This window comes from Pan paniscus, chromosome 20 (assembly GCF_029289425.2).
Source record: "Pan paniscus chromosome 20, NHGRI_mPanPan1-v2.0_pri, whole genome shotgun sequence".
NCBI classification, from domain to species: domain Eukaryota; kingdom Metazoa; phylum Chordata; class Mammalia; order Primates; family Hominidae; genus Pan; species Pan paniscus.
In genome coordinates this window covers 63,838,971-63,862,091 of record NC_073269.2, presented here as the reverse complement: position 1 = coordinate 63,862,091, position 23,121 = coordinate 63,838,971, and the positions used below count along the sequence as shown (strand labels likewise).

The 23,121-nt window shown below is 45.9% G+C and overlaps 2 protein-coding genes across 8 annotated transcripts in view; both read left to right on the top strand.

The window, feature by feature from the left end:
* The window catches only part of ZNF416 (zinc finger protein 416), a 28,305-nt gene extending 17,663 nt beyond the window's left edge, over positions 1-10,642 (top strand). For 2 of the 5 annotated variants that reach the window (XM_055103928.2, XM_055103929.2), the window contains exons 3-5: positions 4,109-4,150; positions 6,284-6,410; positions 8,507-10,642. In XM_055103928.2, coding sequence (XP_054959903.2) covers positions 4,109-4,150; positions 6,284-6,410; positions 8,507-10,089 — 1,752 coding nt within the window. In that variant the 3' untranslated portion in view covers positions 10,090-10,642. Of the gene's footprint in view, positions 1-3,263; positions 3,536-3,595; positions 3,961-4,108; positions 4,151-6,283; positions 6,411-8,506 lie in introns of those variants that run through there. The other 3 variants (XM_008969751.4, XM_034946527.4, XM_008969752.5) reach the window with 3 other exon arrangements.
* Positions 10,643-10,777: 135 nt separating this feature from the next.
* ZNF550 (zinc finger protein 550) overlaps positions 10,778-23,121 on the top strand; it is a 29,557-nt gene continuing 17,213 nt past the window's right edge. For all 3 annotated transcript variants that reach the window (XR_010110946.1, XR_010110945.1, XM_034946528.3), the window contains exon 1: positions 10,778-22,546. Coding sequence is in view for 1 of the 3 variants with exons in the window: in XM_034946528.3 (XP_034802419.1) it covers positions 22,520-22,546 (27 nt within the window). In the remaining 2 variants the exon portion in view is untranslated. The remainder of the gene's footprint in view (positions 22,547-23,121) is intronic.

The window sequence follows — 23,121 nt, the reverse complement described above, 5'->3', positions numbered from 1 at the left end:
CACCTCATTACCCTCTGGTCCCAGAGGCCAGCAGCCCCCACAATGGCCACCTAACACCTGCCCTCACCCTCACTGTCCTTTCAGAGTTGCCGCATCAGATCAAACATGGCTCCCCAAACTTCAAGCATGTGTGTCCATCTAGGCATAGAACTAGCGGAATTGCCTGGATAACGTGGGGAGGAGGGATAGCCTAGTTCGGAAAACCTGCTCTGTGTGGCATGCCCAGGGGACAAATGACCCACCTACTCCTGAGGCCCAGTCCTTCAGGGAGAAGCCCAGCCAGAGATGAGGGAGGCTGCCAGTGGTCACAAAGCAGTAATAAATTCCATCTATGGCTAAACTTATGTGAGACCAACAGTCAATAAGTATCTAAAGAGAAAGCTGAAAAAACATTGAAGACAGAGTGCAAGAAAGTGTGAAGCCCTTAGGATGTGGATGGGTTGTTTTGTGTTTTCTTTCTGTGTTTGTCTATTTGGCACAGCTATTCAAGTATAGCTTGGCAGCGTCATTCATATAGTCCACTAACTTCTATTACTGTTCACCCAGTTAATCCCAAGGGATTCCGCAGGTGTGGGGAGTGTTGACCTCAAGGACCATGACATCTAGCAAGGGACTGAAGATAGTGGAGGCCAGCTCCATCTGCAGGTAGAACATTCCAGAGGGCCCAGGTTTAGCTCCATCCTGTCTTTATTTTTTTTTTATTTCTTATCTTTAGTCTTCAGGGGTACATAGTAGGTGTATATATTTATGAGTTATATGGTGTAGTTTGATACAGGCACACAGTGTGTAATAATCACATTGGGATAAATGGTATTCATCACCTCAAGCATTTATCATTTCTTTGTGTTATAAGCATTCCAGTTATACTCTTAGTTATGTTTAATTCTTTTTTTTTTTTTTTTTTGAGACGAAGTCTTGCTCTGTTGCCCAGGCTGGAGTGCAGTGGCGCGATCTCAGCTCTCTGCAAGCAATGCCTCCCGGGTTAACGCCATTCTCCTGCCTCAGCCTCCTTAGTAGCTGGGACTACAGGTGCCCACCACCACGCCCGGCTAATTTTTTGTATTTTTAGAGATTTATTTTAGAGATTTGATTTTAGAAATGGGGTTTCACCGTGTTAGTCAGGATGGTCTCGATCTCCTGACCTTGTGATCTGCCCGCCTCAGCCTCCCAAAGTGCTGGGATTACAGGCGTGAGCCACCATGCCCGGTGAGTTATGTTTAATTCTACAATAGATTATTGTTGACTGTAGTCACCTTGTTGTGCTATCAAATACTATGTCTTATTCCTTCTATCTGACTATATTTTTGCACCCATTAACTATCCCCACTTTCCCTTCCATTTCTGCTATCCTTCTCAGCCTCTGGTAGCCATCCTTCTAAGCTTAATCTCCAGGAGTTCAATTGTTTAAATTTTTAGCTCCCACAAATAAGTGAGAACATGTGAAGTTTGTCTTTCTGTGCCTGGCTTATTTTACTTAACATAATTTCCTCCAATTTCACCCGTCTTCTTGCAATTGATGGGATCTCATTCTTTTTTTATGGCTAAATACTACTCCATTGTGTATATGCATCACATTTTCTTTATCCATTTATCTATGGACAGTTAGGTAGCTTCCAAATATTGGCTGTTGTGAATAGTGATGCAATAAACATGGGAGTGCAGATCTCTATTAGATATACTGATTTCTTTTCTGGGGGGTGTAAACTGTATCATATGGTAATTCTATTTTTACTTTTGTGGGGAACCTCCAAACTGTTCCCCATAGTGGCTTTACTAATTTACACTCCCACCAACAGCGTATGAAGTTTCCCTTTCCTCTCTGTCCTGGCCAGCATTCATTATTGCCTGTCTTTTGCATAAAAGTCATTTTAACTAGAGTGAGATGATATCTCATTGTAGTTTTGATTTGCATTTTTATAGTGATCAATGATGTTAAGCACGTTTTCATCTACCTGCTTGCCATTTATCTGTCTTTTAAAATTTTTAGTTTTATGGGTATATAGTATGTATGTATATTTATGGGATACATGAGATATTGTGATACAGGCATACAATGTGTAATAATCATATCAGGGTACACAAGCATTTATCATTTCTTTGTGTTACAAACATTCTAGTTATAATACTCTTTTAGTTGTTTTTAATGTACAATAAATTACTGTTGACTGTAGTCTCCCTACTGTGCTATCAAATACTAGATCTTATTCATTCTACCCTGTCTTAAGGAGGCCTTGGTAGCCATGCTGAGGTTATGGGGTGCTGCTTCCAAAATCAAAAGTATTATGGGCAGCTGGTATGAAGGATCATAGGCTTATGGTCTGTGAGATCCTGTATGTTTAAGAAAGCCCAGTCTTATTGCCAGTAATTACTGTTTTAATGGTGTATAGCATGAGGCTGAAAGAGACAGTTTCCTGCATTGGAAGCTTTTACTCAACAAATGGCCGTTGTATGTGGTTCAGAGATTCCAAGAGGCATGAGAAGTGTAAACCAAAAATAAAATTCCCAGCCCCCCAACCATCTGAATGCATCCTTTCTCTTGGCCAAGGGCATTCCAAAGTTAATCTGAAAAACTAGTTCAGGACGTGATGGGAAGTGAGGGTCAGACTTGCCCTCCTCCCCTTGGAATTCAGGCACAACTGACCAGCATTAACATTAAAACAGAGATTTTAAGACTTCTTGTAGCAATAAGACAGTGAATTCCAGCCTGATTGTAGTATAGCATTACATGACAGATAGCAGGCCCTGAAAGGAATTGAAGTATTTTACTCTAAACTTTATTTATTTGACATATTTTGAAGAGGCCCTGCAAAGGTGTGTCTTGTGGAATCTGCATTTTGCAGAGAATCCCCTTTCCTCTCCAGGGTTTTTTTATTTTCATGATCCAGGAAAGAATTAACAGAGTCTGGCACCTTTCAAAGTCTGATAGGAAACATTTACAATCTATTCCCTCTGAAGCCTGCTGCGTGAAAGCTTCATCTGCTTAATAAGAACCTTGGTCTCTACAACCTCTTATCTTAACCCAGACACTCCCTTCAGTGGGTATGGGACTGCGGAAATCGGCCAGCGGCCCCTTTAAGGAGCAGCAAGTCCCTGTCTCGCTCTTGGTGTCGCGCCTTTTCCTAGCGCCCTCCGCGGGCCGCTTAGCCCTTGTTCCGGGTGAATCTCAGGGAGGGCACCAGAACCCTGGGCTTCTGAGAACTACATTACCCATAATGCCGAGCGCCAAGATGCAAAGACGCGGAGCCAATCAACGTTCAGGAACGGACCTGTCTCCGTTTGTTGCATACGGTAAGGCGGAACTTCCGGCACCGCTCCGAGATGGTAATTTTGGTGGTTCTCTACCTCGGCCCACGCCGCCTGAGTTAGAAACGCTGCCTCCAGCACAGAGCGGGGATCGCCCCGCTGCGCATCAGCCGGTGGGTCGCTGGCGCTGGTGGCAGCCGTGCCTGGGTTCCCGCCCCGGGTCGCCCGCCGCTCCCGGCCCCGCTCCGCTCACAATCCGATGGCGGCGGCCGTGCTTAGGGATTCGACTTCGGTGAGTGCTGCGTCCCCCGGGCCTCACCTGCCCTCTCCGCCGGAAATCCAACACCCTGCATGAGGGGCGCCTGCTTGCGTCCCTGCAGCCCGGCCCCAGAGTCCAGGACTATGAGGCCCTCGCGGGTGGGGCTCTCATTTACAAGCCTGGTGTCGTGGGCTGTGGAGGGTGTGGCAGGCGGAGGGGCCGGTTTCTGTGAATCTTGCTGGGACGATTGAGCCAGTAGCGTTCACGCCCGAATGGCAAAATGAGGCTCTTTCTTTTCAAGACGCTGAGAGCCATGGGTGGTTGTGAACAGACGAGGCACATGGTCTGAGTTAGACTTTTCAAATTTTTTGTAAAGTTACTCAGAGTTGGAACAGCCTGGAAGGGGGATAACACCGAGGCACAGGGAAGTTGAGTCCTTGTGCAAGGTCCCACAGCAGGTAAGAGTCACACGGAACTGAGGAGCAATAATAATTTAGTCATCACCAAGTCACCTGGCTCCAGGGCTGCGCAGGGAAACAAGGAGGCATGAGCCCATGGAGCTTCCACCATAGTTACCTACCTCTCATAGCCTTCCTCTTCCCGCAGGTTCCCGTGACTGCAGAAGCTAAACTTATGGGCTTTACACAGGTGAGTGGAGAGTGTTTCGGGCCCTCACTGATGCTGACCCCAGTGTTTGTCTCTGAGATTGTGTTCTGGGACTCTTCTCTTGGCACTCTTTGGGTCCTTGGTTCTAGGAATCCTGAACAAACATCAATCCCAGGGTCATACATCCAGGCTGGAAGCTGGTATAGAATGGTTCCTATTGCTGGGAACCAGTAAAGTAAGGTGTGGAACGTTGTCTCAGGCTTAGATACCAGATGAGCAAGTGCTTGAAGGTCAGGCTGAGCTGGTTTAGGAAACTACAGCTGTTTTCTTTCTCATGGGAACTGAAAGCTGGGATGCAGGAATCAGACAAAAAATGGCTGTCAGTTGTCGGGTGTTTCTTCTGGAGTGTGTGATGAGCAATGACAGTTTGGGGGCAGAGGAGGTATGTGATCTGATCCAGGTCTCATCAGGTTCCCTGTGTGTGGCCAAGCTGAGAGAACAGGCTGAGTGTGCGGTATGAGATAGGAAGATAGTGAAGAAGGCTGCTGCAGTAGTCCAGGTGAGTGTTACTGGTGGCTGGACTTGTGTGGTGGCTGTGGAGGTGGTAGTTGGATTTTAGATCAGTTTTTTTAAGTAGGGAAGGCTGGATTTTGAGATAGAAAAGTAGGATTTAGGGGTAAAAGCAAGGTGTTTGGGTTTAGCAGCTGGAAATATGGAAGCTCCACTAGCGAGGATTGTAAAGTTGGTAGTAGAGTCAGTTATCTCTAGAGATAATCAGAAATTTTGATATGGACCATCTTTATTTTTAAAATTTTTTAATAAAAATCATCATCTGAACATGGCCCAATGGGACATCTTTTAGAGTCTGAGATGTTTCAAAGGACAGTTAGTTTAGACATGAAGTGGATAGTTTATCCTACAGGACTAGAACTGTGTTGAGGGATTCAGGATAGAGACATTTAAAAGGTGGTGGCCACTACTTGCCTAGGGGTATAGCTTGGGACACAATTAGGAGGTGGAATCGTGATCACTTTGATAATGCTATTACCAGCCCAGGGAAGGAAGGTTGGGGGTCACTACTGGCTCTTCTGCTTGGGGACATGGTTGGTCATGGTGGGAATCACAAAGACAGGTATGGGAGAGAGGTGGCTATGGTAGGGTGTGAGAGCAAGGATGATCTGGCAAGTGGCCAAGGATCTAGGAGAAGAGTGGGCATGAGATCAATGCTTGGAAGTAATTGAGACAAGATGACACTGAGACCGGAACTAGTGCTTACTCAGCACTCACTCTGGATATATCTACCAGGGTTTTGTGGTAACCCTTGAGGTGTCAGGAATTTCAGGGAGGTGGATAAGTTGAGGGGCACAGGTGGTCATCTGGGAGTTATTGGGCCTGAGGTGTGGGGGTCTCCTGGGGCAGACTTTGAATGAGGGTTGGCAGGAGAGGAAGGCTGTGACTTAAGAGAGGACATCAAGTGCAGCACTAGTGCAAGAGGGCCATCGGTGTCAGATCCCCAGGTATTTCTGGGTGACTGAGGATGTAGAAAGGGACAGAGTCAGGCAGGGAGGCCTTCAGAGCAGGGGCTCTGAAGGGCTGCCTTTGGCAGTGGGGACCATTCAGCCTGAGTGGCACCGGACCTCATTTCAGTTTGCCAAGCACTTTCTGAATGTTGCATTCCAAGTATCGTGGGGATGCCAGAGAGATGCCTATGGTGTGGGGCAACAGGGTGGAAATAGCTGTGGGAGTGAGATTGTTTGAGAGAGTGTGTGCTTCAAAGAGTGATGTGCATATGGAGAGGAAGTGTGAACTGAACAACCCATGGCCATGGCATTGAGGATATAAGAATGATGGCAAACCTCATCATTGTTTATATGTGAGTGGCATAATTTTGGAAACCCCAGGAGAACTGTCTGACAAGACAAAATCCAGCCCTATATGCTAGACCCAGAGTTTAAAATGGCATTTCCTGGCCCACCTGCCTGTTGGTGCTGTGGGAAGACACAGTGATGATGGGACCATGAGGAGAGGGCAGGAATCAGTGCCACCGGGGCTTGGTATCTCCTCTGAGGTGGGGCTTAGGTATGGGGATAAGCAGGGGAAGGATGTGTGGGGGGCATGAACTTGGGGTCCTAGGAGAGAATCTGATCATGGAAAGATCTATCCCCATCATGGCAGGGCTGTGTGACCTTTGAGGACGTGGCCATTTACTTCTCCCAGGAAGAATGGGGGCTCCTTGATGAGGCTCAGAGGCTCCTGTACCGCGATGTGATGCTGGAGAACTTTGCACTTATAACTGCGCTGGGTAAGGCCCTCACACCCACTCTCGTGTCCTGGTCTTCGTCTGTCCTCTTTTTCCTCAGAGGCAGCTCTGCTGGACTGTGGGCTTTGCTGACTTCCCCACTGTCTTGGCATATGTGCTGTGGTGTAAGGAATGAAATCATTGCACTCCTTAATCAGCCCTGACATTTGCTGTCCCAAAACGCACAGGGATGGGTCTGGCTGTTAGGTGTCTTGAGTCAGCCTAATGCATCTCCGTTTACTTCTTCACTTCCTCTTTGGGTGGCTGTGTCCATATTCATGGTACTTTGTGTCTCAAATTCTGCCTCCTAGATGACATTTCCTTTGACTACCTGTGTTAGGAATTTGCAGAATTTTCCTCATCAGTATTTACATGGACCATGAGCTGTGGTTGCCAGAACCTCCTTCAAGGATCTGTGTGATATTAATTTTCTTTCTTGTGTTCTCAAGGGTGCTGACTTGCTCTGGGCCACTGCAGGATACTCACCTGTCCCAGCTTTCCCTTAGGACTTGCTTCATTCAGGTCCCAAGTAGTGGCACATCTAGAGGTGGTGGGAAAGCCCTGGTTGTTGGAAAGGGTGAAGATGGGAATATGGCTTCAGAGGAAGCCTGGCCTCAGTCAGTGGCACCTGGGTGAGGACATGGCATCCAGCCTGTTTTCTAATCTTACCAGGAATTTGCCCTGTGTCATCCAGAGTTTGGTGCTAATGCCACTGGACACATCTCATTTCTATGTTTTCTTCCTCTTCCTTGACACTTTGCTGGCTTATTGCTTCATCTGGGACATCCGGCCTCGTGCTGCCCCCATCTTTCTGCCCTCCATGTGTCACCAGTTTCTCTGCACTGCCCCCCAGCATGTTTTCCAACACTGACCCACTCACGATATGTTGTGAGTTGTGCACATACCAATTAAATATTTCTTGAACACAAGATCGCAATTGGAATCTCCCACTCACTTCCAGTTGCATTATCTTGGGCCCGAATAATGCCAGCTTTCAGCACAGCATACACGTGCCACCAGCTGACAAGATCTTGCCACAGGATTTGGCAAAAGAATAGATTGGAGACCCTGCCTCTCCTTATGTACTGTATCCCATTCTTACGTCCTGTGTTTGGTGAGGCCTCCCCATTTTGTGATCTTTAGAGGCCCACTACTACCAAGCAGCCTCTTTCTTATCCTGCTTTCAGTTCCCCAATATTGCTTCAAAGCAATACTGTGAATTCATTCCTTGATGTATATGTGAAGGTGCTTCCCATTTCCTGTTATGTACCCACAGGATTTTAATTAATGGAGGTAGTAGAGTGCCAATACAGAGACGTTAATGTCAGTGACATAGGAATTTATCACCTGCAGTAGCAAGAGCATGTGAACACCATGCCATGCAGGGCCACATGAGGAAGTGCTCAGTAGTCAGAAGGTAGAAGCAAGAGAGGAGGGAAAATATTAAGCCACAGCCTTTATTGGGGTTTCTGCAGGTAACACAAGACATAATAAACAGTTTAGGATTGGGTAATTTGAGTAGTTTGCTTTGGGGCAAAGGGGCTCACTAGGCGTAGTTGTCTCCTGCCTGACCTTGGGATGACTAGAGCAGAGGAATATTAGCTCCTGAAGCATCCAAGTCACATAGAAAATGTGATTGGGAGTATGGGCTCTGGATTGATTGTGTATTTGTTATGCTCCTTGCTGAGCCCTTTGCTATCTCTTAAGAGTTGGCTCACTCTGGAAGCACCGTTCTCTCCCCAGCCAGCAATGTTTTTTATTTTGTTTTGTTTTGTTTTTGAGACAGTTTCGCTTTGTCTCCCAGGCTGGAGTGCAGTGGTGCGATCTGGGCTCACTGCAACCTCTGCCTCCCGGATTCAAGCAATTCTTGTGCCTCAGCCTCTTGAGTAGCACCCACCACCACGCCTGGATAATTTTTTGTATTTTTAGTAGAGCCAGGGTTTCACCATATTGCCCAGACTGGTCTCGAACTCCTGAGCTCAGGCCAGCAAAGTTTTTAAGATGCCAGAACACCAATTATTCAGAAAATAGTTTTTAAAATGACTAATACACTCCCATCATAGTCAACATGCATTTCATCAGTGTTTCTCTGCTTTCAGTTTGTTGGCATGGGATGGAGGATGAAGAGACACCTGAGCAAAGTGTTTCTGTAGAAGGAGTACCTCAGGTCAGGACTCCAGAGGCCAGTCCATCCACCCAGAAGATTCAATCCTGTGACATGTGTGTCCCATTCCTGACCGACATTTTGCACCTGACCGATTTGCCTGGGCAGGAACTATACTTGACTGGGGCATGTGCGGTCTTTCACCAGGACCAGAAGCATCATAGTGCAGAGAAACCCTTGGAAAGTGACATGGACAAGGCCTCATTTGTGCAGTGCTGCCTGTTCCATGAGTCAGGAATGCCTTTCACCAGCAGTGAGGTTGGGAAGGACTTCCTAGCCCCATTGGGCATTCTTCAGCCGCAAGCTATTGCTAACTATGAGAAGCCAAACAAAATCAGCAAATGTGAGGAGGCCTTTCATGTTGGAATAAGTCATTACAAGTGGAGTCAATGCAGGAGAGAGTCCAGCCACAAACACACTTTTTTTCACCCTAGAGTCTGCACTGGAAAAAGGCTTTATGAATCTAGCAAATGTGGGAAAACCTGCTGCTGTGAGTGCTCCCTTGTTCAGCTCCAAAGAGTCCACCCTGGAGAAAGGCCTTATGAGTGCAGTGAATGTGGGAAATCTTTTAGCCAAACCTCTCATCTGAATGATCATCGGAGAATCCACACTGGAGAAAGGCCTTATGTGTGTGGTCAGTGTGGGAAATCATTTAGCCAAAGAGCCACCCTCATTAAACATCACAGAGTTCACACTGGAGAAAGGCCTTACGAGTGTGGTGAATGTGGGAAATCTTTTAGCCAAAGTTCCAACCTTATTGAACATTGCAGAATTCACACTGGAGAAAGGCCTTATGAGTGTGATGAATGTGGAAAAGCCTTTGGGTCCAAATCCACTCTTGTTCGACACCAGAGAACTCACACAGGAGAAAAGCCATATGAGTGTGGTGAATGTGGGAAATTATTCAGACAAAGCTTCAGCCTTGTTGTACACCAGAGAATTCACACTACAGCAAGGCCTTATGAGTGTGGCCAGTGTGGGAAATCATTTAGCCTAAAGTGTGGCCTCATTCAGCACCAGTTAATTCACAGTGGAGCTAGGCCCTTTGAGTGTGATGAGTGCGGAAAATCCTTTAGCCAAAGAACCACCCTCAATAAACACCACAAAGTTCACACTGCAGAAAGGCCTTATGTATGTGGGGAATGTGGGAAAGCTTTTATGTTCAAATCTAAACTTGTTAGGCACCAGAGAACTCACACTGGAGAAAGGCCTTTTGAGTGCAGTGAATGTGGGAAATTTTTTAGACAAAGCTATACCCTCGTTGAACACCAGAAAATTCACACTGGATTAAGGCCTTACGACTGTGGACAGTGCGGGAAATCCTTTATCCAAAAGTCTAGCCTCATTCAACACCAAGTGGTTCACACAGGAGAAAGGCCATATGAGTGTGGCAAATGTGGGAAGTCCTTTACACAACACTCTGGCCTCATTCTCCACCGAAAATCTCACACTGTGGAGAGGCCTCGTGACAGCAGCAAATGTGGAAAACCCTACAGCCCAAGATCTAACATTGTTTAACTCTTGAAACTCCAAACCTGAGAAAAGCCTTAGACCTGCAGGGAATGTGCCATGTCTTTCTTCAGTGTTATGGCTATAGACAGCCTTTGTGAAGGAGCCGTCTGCCTAAAGTTAAACCTCATACTTCTAGACCTCCTGATGGGTCAGACTCCCATTAGTTCCAGGCATATGTGTCTTGCAGGAGCTCCTTTGCATGTTCTAAACTGCTGGAGGCCTTTGCCAGAGTTAAATCATTAGTCACCCTTGCATACTAAGGCGAGGCAGATACACCTGTATTCTCCCAACCCTTGGAGGAAATTCCTTGAGCAGTCTGAGCCTTTAAGGGGAATTCTTTCCCTTTTCTGACTGATTACAGCATACATCTGACCAGTTTTGGCCAGAAGGGCCCAGCCTGGGTTCTGCTGGAAGCTGATGTGGAAGGCTTCCCTTCATGGAAATTCTTGTTCTCACACAACACTTGGTAGTTTTTCCAGCCTCCAAGTCACCACCTAGTAACTGGCTGCCTCACATTGCTCTGGTTTGTGTGGTAATAAAGGCCTTATTTTTAAATCTATGTGTGGTCTTAGGGTTTGGTTTACTGTGTGAGGTGGCTGGAAAACACATTTGGGCTCCTACATAAAGGAATGGACAGCTTTTGTGGGGCCCCAATGTTGCTGGCCTGTGCAGGAAAAGTAAAATGACAGTAGTTCTTGTTCTGGTTTTAGTCCACTTTGCCTTGCTGCTCAAGGCCTCCTAGGAAACAATGCAAGAATTTTGTTGTCCTAATTTATGGCCTGGATCCCTACACTTTCTCTGGACCAGAGGTCATCCTGAGGACAAGTCGGCTGTTATGACAGGCTCCTGTGCTTTAGGGAATAAGATGGATTTATTGCATTGTTCTACAGGCTGTAATGCCCAGCACTGTTGAGACAAAGCTTTTTCCCAGCTTCTGCAAAGGAACCTATGTGCCCTGATGCCCATGATTCCATAGATGGTGGTACTCAAGCTGATGGGAGCTAAGCATGGGACATAATTGGTACAGAAATTTTGGGTATGATTAATAGGAAGTGGAGGAGGTAGTAGCAAAACAAATGTGCCTGTGGTAAAAGTGCATCTACACATCTAGTAACTGGCTGTGTCTATTTTTACAACACACACAATCTCCTTGTACAAGGTGTGACAGTGTAGGCATAGCCTGGCTTAGAGGGAACAGCTCCATTCGCAGCATGATTGTCAGAGCATGGAGCCAGGCAAGCAACCTGGAGGATTACTTGGGATGACTCAATGTGAGTGCAGGAGGACATGTGGGAGGTAGGGAATCAGAAGGAGCCTGGGTAGCAGAAACCTTAACTTGGAAATGACATCCCCCATCATAGGCTTTATCTTCTGCCACAGTTACCCTATTTTCAGAGGCAGTGTCCCTCACCCTTGTGCCCTACATGGAGCTCAACCCTCAGATGTCCTGGTTCTCTGCGCCTTTCCCAGTGACCAAGCAATAGGTTCTAATATCCAACAGTCTGAGGTCAACTTTCTGTTTGACTTGCCAGGCATTGGTGCCTTTCAAGGTCATGGCCCTGACCTTCATCTGGTAGAAATGTGGATATTTGGGCCTGGCCCAGAGGACACTGCACCAAGATGTGAGGCTGGAGAACTGTGGGCTCTTGGTCTTGCTGGGTAAAGCTTTATTTCTGTCCCATGTGGGTGACCCTAGTCCTCTGATTCCATCCTCTTGCACATACTGCCTGGTGAGAAAGGCATCTCAAGCCCTTCTCCCTCTACCCACAGGTCCTGTTGTATTCTCTGTTTTGGTCTCACATGCTTTTGCCTGGTCTCCCTGTGTCTGCACTGGGGATCACTGGGGTAGAAACAGCCCTTTAAACACAAATCCTCACCCTAGTGCCCAGCACACTCTGCCCTCTGTCTGAGGTCCGTATTCCAGAATTCAGGCAAGAAAACTTGATCTAGCCTGGTTGGGTCAGGTATCCCCAGAGACTGGTTAACAGGACTGTGGGTAGTGGATTATTCTCGAAGAAGGGGCTGAGCTAGGCAGGCCTCCAAGGTAGCATGTCCATCAATATCCCCCAGGTATCTTATTATATAATGCTGCCTCTTTTTTTTTTGATGGAGTCTCACTCTCGCCCAGGCTGGAGTGCAGTGGCATGATCTTGGCTCACTACAAGCTCCACCTCCCAGGTTCAAACGATTCTCCTGCCTCAGTCTCCTGAGTAGCTGGGATTATAGGCGTGTGCCACCACACCCAGCTAATTTTTGTATTTTTAGTAGAGATGAGGTTTCACCACGTTGGCCAGGCTTGTCTCAAACTCCTGACCTCAGGTGATCCAGCTGCCTCGGCCTCCCAAAGTGCTGGGATTACACGCATGAGCCACTGCGCCCAGCTGCTTTTTTATTTTTTAAAGAGCTCCTTACGTCAGCATGAATTGTCCTCATTTCCTGAGGCCTAAGTTATATTCTTCCAGTGGTAAGGGAGATGGTTTTAGAAAGCACAGAGGTAGGACATCAGGTGGCGTTGTAGGGCAGGTGAGCCCCAAAATTGGGGCTTAGTCCAAGAAGGTTCTTGGCTTCACTCAGGAAAGAATTCAAGAGCAAGCTAGTGGTAGATGGAAAATAGCTTTGTTGAGGCAGCAGGGTTACAACTCTGTGGCTGCTCCTACAGAGCAGGGCAACCCCATAGGCAGTGTGTCGAGTATCAGCTCAGGGGGCAGCTCTGCAATCATATTTATACCCACTTTTAACTACATGCAAAGTAAAGGGTGGGTTATTTGGAAATTTCTAGAAAAGGGATGGTAATTTCTGGGTGTTGTCATGGTGATGGTAAACTGCCATGGCACTGGTGGGTGTGTATTATGTAGATATGCTCTTGGTGCCTGTTCCCTGTTTCAGCCAGTCTTCAGTCTGGTATGGAGTCCTGCCTCCTATCTCACTCTCCCATCAGAGATTAGATACTCCTCTTTAATTTTAAGGGGGCTCTGTGACTGCTTGCTGCTGATTTTGTGGGCCTAGGCCCTGCCTAGCACTAAAGGAGTAAACATCCCTGGATACCACATATAAGGTCCCCAAAGGAAGGACACTTCCATTCTCTGGAACAGTAGACAAGGATGGGTTGGAAGCCTTGTGCCAGCATTGTCTTTACCTGGAACTAGAACAGGATACCCCAACCCCTCTCCTGTGGATACTGGTCCATGTCCTGTTAGGAACTGGGCTGCACAGTAGGAGGTGAGTGGCAGGTGAGTGAGCATTACTGCCTGAGCTCCACCTCCTGCCAGATCAGTGGCAGCATTAGATTCTCATAGGGGTGCTAACCTTATCATAAACTGTGCATGCAAGGGACTGGGGTTGCACACTCCTTATGAAAATCTAGTACCTGATGATCTGAGGTGGAAGAGTTTCATCCTGAGACCAGCCCCCAGCCCCAGCCCCACATACCCCATCCATAGAAAAATTGTCTTCCATGAAACTGGTCCCTGATGCCAAAAAGGTTGGGGACTATTGATCTAGAAAACACAAACTTTACTAAGAGGTTAAACAAGCAAGAGCCAAAGAAAATATACATAACAGGGTCACTTGCTCATAGATCTTTTGAATGTTAACCTATCCAGAGTTGCTAATATATGTGCAGCAGGTTTTATTAACTGCACAGACTTTACCTTGTTCCGCTAGTAGATAATCTAATGCCAGTGTGTTATCGAGAACTGCATTTGCCAAAGAGTCTAGAGATTCTTGAATTGCTGGTAGTGCCTAACCTGTGTTGGTGGCTAAGGATTCTAGAGTTTGAGTCAAGTTCTTTAGGGTTGACTTGTGGTAGGCAAAGACACCCCAGGGTGCTGCTTGTCCTATGGCTGCCCTGATTCCCACCAGAATTAATCCTATTGCTTGTTGACTTCTGGTGTTCCTGGGCCTTATTGGGTTATAGACTGTGACCCTTGGAGGGGCAAGGGTGGTCAACATACATTTATCTTTGTTCCAAGTTTTTGATATGTAAGGGAAAGCTACTCCTAAAAGAACAGATGGCTCCCTGGGGAGCCAGGAGTAGTTACAGCGTGTGACTTCTCATTCATGGCCACAAACAAAAATGAGTCCAGTTGGAGCATAGAGGTCCTACAGGGTGTAATGTCTATGCTTTGCTGCCAAGTTGGGTCTATAGAGATATTCTTCCCCTGTTCCAATGGGGGTGGTCAAACAAACCTTGTTTTCCAGAAGCGAATAGTACTCCCACCCTCCCAGATTAGGCAGTCATTTTTTCCCCTGTGTGTTCTGGTCTGGGAGAAGACATCATATATGGTCTCCTTGCCTACAAGTGAAATACCATTTACCTTGCTGTTGCCTTGGAAACTTGGTAACTATAATTAGATCAGAGCATCACAGGGAAACGTCTGCTTTTGTGTCATTAACATAGTAGTGAGTGCAAAAGAATCATTAATGCACTGGAGATATACTCAACTTTTCAAGTCCAGGTATAATGGCAAGTGTGGAAGGGACATTCAGGTGGAATCCATTAAGTGAAGGAGAGTTCCACTGAATAAGTAGGGGTTTTGGTACTTTGGGATTGCTATGGTTAGTTAGAAGTACTGGGTAGATGTCTGTGAGGTTTTCCAGATAGGCCAGAAGATGGAACTCTAGATCCTGGGGATGTTGATGACAAGTCCAGCAACCATGAAGATGATTCCCTGACACTACAATTTTTGAACTGTTTACTATAGAGGTTTGATCTAATTAGAACAATTAGAGGATTTCTGTCTAAACTTTCACCTAGTGAGAGCTTTTTGTCCCTAATGACAGACCTTCATGGCACTGTATAGGGGGGATATTTCATGCTGAGTGAATACCCTTCTTCCTCTCCATTTGGGTTGTGTTTTTCCTCCATGTAAAAGCTCAGGACTGCCCAATGAATCTAGACAGTTCCATTATGAGACAAGTTAATTTTCTTCTTCTGGAAGGCATACAATGGGGACAGCCTATTAAGCCCAAACCTCTAACTTCTTCCTGGAAAGAATTTGGAGTCAGAGTTCTTATTTAACATTTCAGATGCTACAGCGCCACCAAGTGAAATAGGATTTTTTCTCCATAAGGAGCCCTATCTGCCCTTTGTGCAAAACCATTAGTTCCCCAATTCCTCTCCCTCCTGTGTGCCTCTGTTAGGGACTAAGCTCCATGCTCCATCTGTTAACAGCAAAGCTGTACCTTTAATAGTCGGGAGAACAGCCATTCAATCCTTATGTTCTTTTAAGTCACCTGTTCTGCATTGAACTACATTGGCATTTAAATAAAAAGAAGATTTCATATTTGGAAGTCAATCGGTCCCATTCTCTGGGATTTCAATGTTTTGCTAGGGCCATAGCAAGGGAAGCCAGAGATAGTATTAAAACACTCCCTCCATTAAAGGGTCTCACCCAAATACAATATCTCCCAGACCACTATGGTACCCTGGGAGCCTTATGGGCCACTTGGGACTAGGAAACCAGCAGCGTGGAGAGTCAGGTCCTCATACAGGTAAGCATGACTATTACACCCAACTAGCTCTTCCAGATCCACGGGTGAAGGTCATGCTTGCATCCATGGGTGACACCTATGATGGTGGCCAGGACCCAGAGTATGGGAAGAAAGAGAAGTGGGATGCACTTTCGATCTTTCTTTCCACCCTGGGTCACACCAAAAAAGGAAAAAGACCAAGGGACGCCTTTTCTCCTACTCTTTTTAAAACAGGTAACAAACCATCTTCAGTCTGCACCCCTCTTGAGTGCATCCTGAGACACTGAGACTTTTAACCCTGAGACTGAAGAAAAATGGCTTATATTCTTCTGTACGAGGACATAGCCATCTTACCAGCTCCAGGATGGATAGGCCTGGGCTGCTGAGGGAAGTGTTAATTTCAATAATATCCAATAACTAGATCTTTTCTGCACATGGGAGGGCAAACGGTCTGAGGTCCCCTATGTGCAAGCCTTCTTTGCCCTGTGAAACAGCCCAGCTCTTTGTAAGCACTGCAAAATTGACTCTGCCCTCTTAAGAGTCATATCAGACAAGCCCACAGTGGACAACACCGCAAAGTCAGAAAACCCCCTCAAATGCAACTTCTGGATGCTCTACCTCCCCATCCCTTATCTGGGGCCTCCAATAGCCAAGCATCAGCTCCTCCAGCTGTGCCACACAAGAAAACTCAACTTCACTGTTGACCCTGCAGGAAATGCCCAATGGACATGGTGCCACTAGAGTTCAAGTTCCCATATCATTGCAGTACCTTAGACAAACAAAGGGGGTCTTAGGCAAGTTTTTGGATGACCCTGATAGATACATAAAAGCTTTCTAAAATCTAACCCAAATGTTTGATCTTGCATGGGGAGATGTTATGTTACTCCTAAGCCAAACTCTAACTGCTGCTGAGAAACAGGCAGCCCTAAGGCAGCAGAGAGATTCACAGACAAACAGCATGTATCCTATAGCCAGCCAAAAAAGAAACCCAGTCAAAAGGGGAAAGAGGGTAAAAAAGAGACAGGATTCCCATTCCCAGTAGGAAGATAAACAGTGCCCCTTGAAAACCCTAAGTGGAGACTAGTCATCGCATAGATGAGTGGAATACACTTTCTGATGTGCATATTAAAAGGCTAGCAAAAAACAAAACCAAACCTCTTAATTACTCTAAACAATCCATGTTAAATCAAAAATCAGATGAAAATCCCTCAGCCGTTATGGAAAGGCTGAGAGAGGCCTTAGTGAAACACACCTCCCTGTCTCCCAATTCAATAAAGAGCAGGTTTATTACTCAGGCACCCCCCGATATCAGAAGGAAGTTGCTGAAACAGACCCTGTCCAAATGTTTTTCTAATTTTTCTCACCCTCAAGTTTAAACTTTGAAGTATATAAATGACAGTCTCCTCTGTGCTCCAACCAAGGAAGTAACAGGAAAGCACTGAGGCTCTCTTCAATTTCTTGGCAGAAAGGGGATATAGGACTTCAAAATCTAAAGCTCAGCTCTGTCAGACTTCAGTAAAGTACCTAGGTCTAGTCTTATCAGAAGGGACAAGAGCACCAGGTAAGGAAAGGATTAAGCCCATTTCCTTTAACAGTTAAGGGGATTCTTAGGAATTACTGAATTTTGCAGACTGTGGGTACCTGGATATGGTGAAATACCTCACCCTTTATACCACCTCATAAAAGAAACTCAAGCAACTAATACTTGGAATCTTAAAACTCAAAAGCCTTAACCAGTTAAAACAAGCATTACTTAAAACACCAGCCCTCAGTCTTCTCATAGGGAACGCATTTAATCTCTATGTATCAGAAAGAAAGGAAACGGCCCAGGGAATTTTAACAAAGGCTCGAGGTCCAGCTCAACAGCCAGTGGGTTACCTAAGCAAGGAACTTGACTTGGTGGTTAAAGGATGGCCAGCCTTCCTCCAAGAAGTTGCATTGGTGGCTTTGCTCGTGCCAGAGGCCACCAAGTTAATAATGGGAAATAACTGTTTGTTTGTTTTTTGTTTGTTTGAGACAGAGTCTCGTTCTGTCACCAGGCTGGAGTGCAATGGCGTGATCTCGGCTCATTGCAACCTCTGCCTCCTGGGTTCAAGCAATTCTTCTGCCTCAGCCTCCTGAGTAGCCGGCACTACAGGTGTGCACCACCATGCCCTGCTAACTTTTGTATTTTTAGTAGAGATGGGGTTTCACTATGTTGACCAGGATAGTCTTGATCTCTTGACCTTGTGATCCACCCACCTCAGCCTCCCAAAGTGCTGGGATTACAGGCGTGAGCCACCGCATCCAGCCGGAAAATAACTGTTTAGACCCCATATAATAGAGCAGGACTGCTATCCTCTAAGGGAAGTCTCTGGCTAACAGACAATTGCCTCCTCAAATATCAGGCCTTGCTGTTAGAGGGATCTACAGTCCAGTTAAAAACCTGTCCTTGCCTGAATCCAGCCACTTTCCCCAAAAGTAAACTGGAGAACCTGAACATGATTGTGAACAAAGAGTGATGCAAACCAGTAAAAAAAAAAAAAGATAAGGATCATTGTTTATATTATCTGTAAAGTTTTAATTAGTAAAGAAGAAATTTCTGAAAGAGCACTCAGCTTAATTAAAAGTGGATACCCAAGTTATAGGTGTCCTTGAAATGCCTCTATGTTTTTCTCTTCTTAGATCTTGTTTTTCTGGAAAAGGTTTGTATCTCAGTCAACTGAATTACTTTTCTCCACTCTGTCTTGCCAATCTTGGTGCATGCATGAAAGGCTCAAGGATGACTTCTGGTGGCCTTGGACTCCTTGAGAAAACAGACAAGGTGCCACAGATTCAATTTGGGGGAAATCTGTTTTCCTCATGGAACCCCAAGAATTAGAGATGGATAAATCCCTCTCAAAATCTGCTTTTGCCTTCAAGCTATGCCTGTTTATTAGGCCCCAGAAACTGCATGCTTTTGTAGCCTTATTCTTAAAGGGCTCCACCCTGAGCTGCTGGATCTTCTTCTCTCTGTGTAGTCATATATGTGTTGTGTGATGTCTATAAAAAAGAGCTGTAATTGATTGGCCTATAAGCACTTAGATCAAATAAAATTCTTTTTTTCCCAGACTGAGTCTTGCTCTGTCACCAGGCTGGAGTGCAGTAGTGCGATCTTGGCTCACTGCAACCTCCGCCTCCCAGGTTTAAGCAATTGCTCTGCCTCAGCCTCCCAAGTAGCTGGGATTACAGGCACGTGCCACAATGCCTGGCTAATTTTTTGTATTTTAGTAGAGATGGGGCTTCACCATGTTGGCCAAGATGGTCTCAATATCCTGACCTTATGATCCACCCACCTCAGCCTCCCAAAGTGTTGGGATTACAGGTGTGAGCCACTGCGCGTGGCCGATCAAATCTTTTTTGAAAGAATAGTAAAAACTGTAATTTCTCTTAGTTCATGTGACTTTAATCTTTAAAAATAAAACAGTCTTAGGGATTATTGGTAAAATACAAATGTACTCAAGATGTAAATATGTGGTCTAAATTATGCAGATCAGATGGTAGGTTTGCTAAATGTTTTAAGGTTGTACTGCTCCTTTGGCCTTTAAGAACTGTTCAACTTGCCTGCTTCACAATGGGTAAAGTCTGGGAACATATGGAAGTAACCATGCCCCTAACTTATTCTGGAAGGAGTTAAACTTTATCTGCACCCAGCAAATAATTAAAACAGCTTACCAGGTTTTACACTAAAGTTAAAAATTGCTAAAGGTAGGGCCAGGCGTGGTGGCTCACACATGTAATCCTAGCACTTTGGGAAGCTGAGGCGGACAGATCATGAGGTCAGGAGATTGAGACCATCCTGGCTAATGCGGTGAAACCCCATCTCTACTAAAAATACAAAAAATCAGCCTGGCATGGTGGCATGTGCCTGTAGTCCCAGCTACTTGGGAGGCTGAGGCAGGAGAATCGCTTGAACCTGGGAGGTGGTGGTTGCGGTGAACCAAGACTGTGCTACTGCACTCCAGCTTGGGTGACAGAGCGAGATTCCGTCTTAAAAAAAAATTGCTAAGAGTTACCATTATGACATGTAATTGAGACTACTGAATAGATTTACATGCAATGCGTGTAAAAACAGTAAAATGTGTTTTTTGTAAAAAATTATAAGAAGGCATGGCAATGTACGTTTTGCCTAGGGATAAAGAATTGTCTTAAAGTAGATAAAATACAACTGAAGGTTTAAGCAAACTGGGGAAAAAATTGTAAGAATTAATCTTGCAAAGGAAACTCTGTGTGAATATATTGACTACATTCAAAAGGGTATTATGTGGTTTTCTGTAAATTGAGCATTGAAATAAAAGCACAACAAAGAACTCTTAATGCACGAATCTACTCTTTAGCAAAATTTGTAAAGGGTTATAAAAGGTTTGTGAAAATCTCACCTCATTGTCAAACTGGTTAAGATTGGATAGAATTGCCTATAATTGTTTCATTAAAAATTGTGGTTGACATTAATAGTACACTAATGTAAGGGTGAAATTTGGCTTTCTCTCTCTTGAACACAATTTTCATGTAATAGTAAAGGCTAATGAAAGGTTTTTGCTTTTTCAAATTTTTGAGTCATCATTTTGGCAAAATAAATAACTTATAGTAATCTGGAATTCTAGTACATAACATCAAATATTTTAAGCCTGTTAACATATTTAACAGGCTTCCACAAATCAATTGTCTTTCTTGACACCTACCTTTTGGATGCTACAGAGTGTCCCTGGGGCATCCAGAAAAGAGGCAAGCAGGATTATTTGACATGTTTTGTTACATGGGATTGCCAAAATGATGTCTAATCTTCTTCAGGTTATATTCAGCAAATACTATTAATATGTGTTCCAAAACTGCATGGGATTTAGAAAACTCTAATGTGAAAGTATACGCTATCAACCACAATTAAGGTTGTTATGTTGTTATTGTAAACCACGGAGATAACCAAATTTTTTTTGTCAATCATGTTTTTGACTAACCACCCTGGACATTTTGTCATTTACAGACAATTGTTGTCTTGTTTTAATCCTCTTCAAAATATGGTTCATAATCAGATGTAGGAATACTTTAACAGGTATTCCTAAATGCATGTTTCTGATAACTGAAAAACATACAGGACTCATGAAAAGCTAAAATGTTTATAAATATCAAGCAGAACAAGAGTTAACAGAATAGGCTGAACTAATAGAAAAACTGAAATAATCTTTTTGACTTTTGCTTGGAACATTGCTGATCCTTGTTTTGTTCTTCAGAGTCAAGGAAACTTCTTTTGAGCTAGCTACAGCCTTTAACAAATGAGTAAGGTTTACTCCTGAGAACAAAATTTGGAACATGTTTGTTTCTCTCTGCCTTATTGGTTCTTTAAGGACCACTGCAACATGGTCTTGGGAATTATACTTCAAGAAGCCTATAAGGTTAAAGGGTGTTTATACTCACAGTGATATAGGAATAGCACTGGGTGGTTGCAGGAGGATGGAAAAATTCAAACAACAAATAAAAACAAGAACTAGGCAAAGAAACCATAGGATAACAGAAAACCCAAAATAAGAGAAAGAATGGCCAAAATCCCAGTCAGGATGACATGTCCATGACTCTTCTGGGCAAACCCAAATAAGAGAGAAAGGGGGCAGTAACCAGGTGGGTCCCTGAATTTCCCTCCTTTTCCAGAATACCTAATAATTATTCCACTCTCTAATTAAAGAAACACCCACAAAATAGGAATGCTGTGTGGTCACAGGAGAAGGGGGAAAACATCAAGCTGTTAAAATTAGCTACTCCAACAAGAAGACTGGGCTGATGAGACCTTAACAAACAGGATTGGGGCTAGGCTGTCCCATGACGCTAGATTTGACCCATTTCCTACCCCAGACCTAACTATACACTCATTGCCACATTAAATCACACACCCACCAGTGCCAGGCCAATCCAAGCACGCCCACATTTAGTACAAAAATGGTTGGCACCCCAATTCTAAGAAATTCCCACCTTTTCCTAGAAAAACCTCATGATTATCCCACCCCCTAATTAGAAGAGCCCATAAAATTAGAAACCCAAACTCCATTGTGCATGACCCGCTCTCCCTCGTACGTGCGCACTTCCCTCTTCTCTTGGGAAAAGTACACTCTTCTCAAAAATGTGTACTTTTTCTTCCCAATAAAAGCGTCTTGCCTTTGGCTTCATTTTGACTCATCCCTGAATTCTTTCTCACGATGGTGTCACGAAGCTGGACTCCGGAAGCGGGCGGGGACTCACGGCCCCTGGAGACCTTCCTGAGCCCTGGGCAACACCAGTCCACACAGAGGAGGCAGACGTCCCACAGACGGAACCTCATGAGCATGTCCCGGGAATGGCTCCACGCGGGAAGCGGGGATCCAGATCCACGCCAGTCCCATGGACAGTGCCTGGCGTCAGGGTGGAGGAGGACGCAGTAACCAGGCGTTAAGATTTTACTGGTACATGGGAATGTCACTGGGTCACTCAGAGGAGGCAAGCAGGGAACCTCGTGGCAGGGCCCCCTTTATCAAACTCGTTTACCTGGGTGCCTGGGCGAGTGCTCACAGCCTGCTTGTAGGGACGTTGAGGCATCCGAATAATAGGAAGTTTTAAAAATTTACAATCCAGTGTGTACACTCGCTCCACTAAGATTATCTGAGATATACAGAAACATGGTGTGCATAATAAAAAAGGAAAAAGAGCCAAGCCTGGCCTCTTACGGGACAAGACTACATTACCTAGAGGGCAGTGGGCCGGCGCAGGAAAAGGCGTGGCAGGCGACCGCGACACAGGGGCGGGACTTCCGGCCTCGCTGGCGTGGACGTTTGTGGTGGGGCGTGTTGGTCCGCACTCTCAGAACTGTGCCGGGAAGGATGGGAGGGCGACTGGGTCTCACCTCCGCACCGTTGTAGGACCCGGGGTAGGGTTTTGAGCTCGTGGGAGCTGCCCCACGCGGCCTCGTCCTGCCAACGGCCGGATGGCGGAGACGAAGGACGCGGCGCAGGTGAGCAGACTGGCTCGGCTCCCCGCGGCCACCCGGCCTCAGTGTCCCGGGCCCGACGAGCGTCTCGGGGTCGTCCTCAGTGCAGTCCCTGCCGTTGCTTCTTAGAGGCCTAGAAGGGGGTCGCGCGGTGCCGGGTCCGGAATGCAGGCCCGCGGTGGCGTGGGGAGCGTCCCCGTTTCTGGGGTGCGCGGCGTTGTGGTATGAAATAGGGCTTTTAGGGTCTCGGAACCCCTCACAGGTGAGAGGAGCGACCGCAGTCCTCCTCGTGGCTTCCAACCATGTCCTTTCTCGGGCCTGCGACCTTGAACAAGTCCCGTTACTGTCCTCGTCCTTCATTTTTGCGCGCGGAAAGTAGAAATATTTACTCTTTTCCCCCCCCGGGTTGAGGCAGCTTGAACGGCTCCCTGGGTGATGTGTGTGTGTCCGTCCCAGTGCACAGCACGGTCCGGGGACGTCGCTCAGGATGTTGTTTCCGGAGCTGCTCCCTGGGCCTGTGCTAGGTTTGGAGACTCAACCCCAGCAGGAGTCTGACCCTCTGGCCTCCTTGGCCTCCTGTCTCTACAAAACGAAGGGCA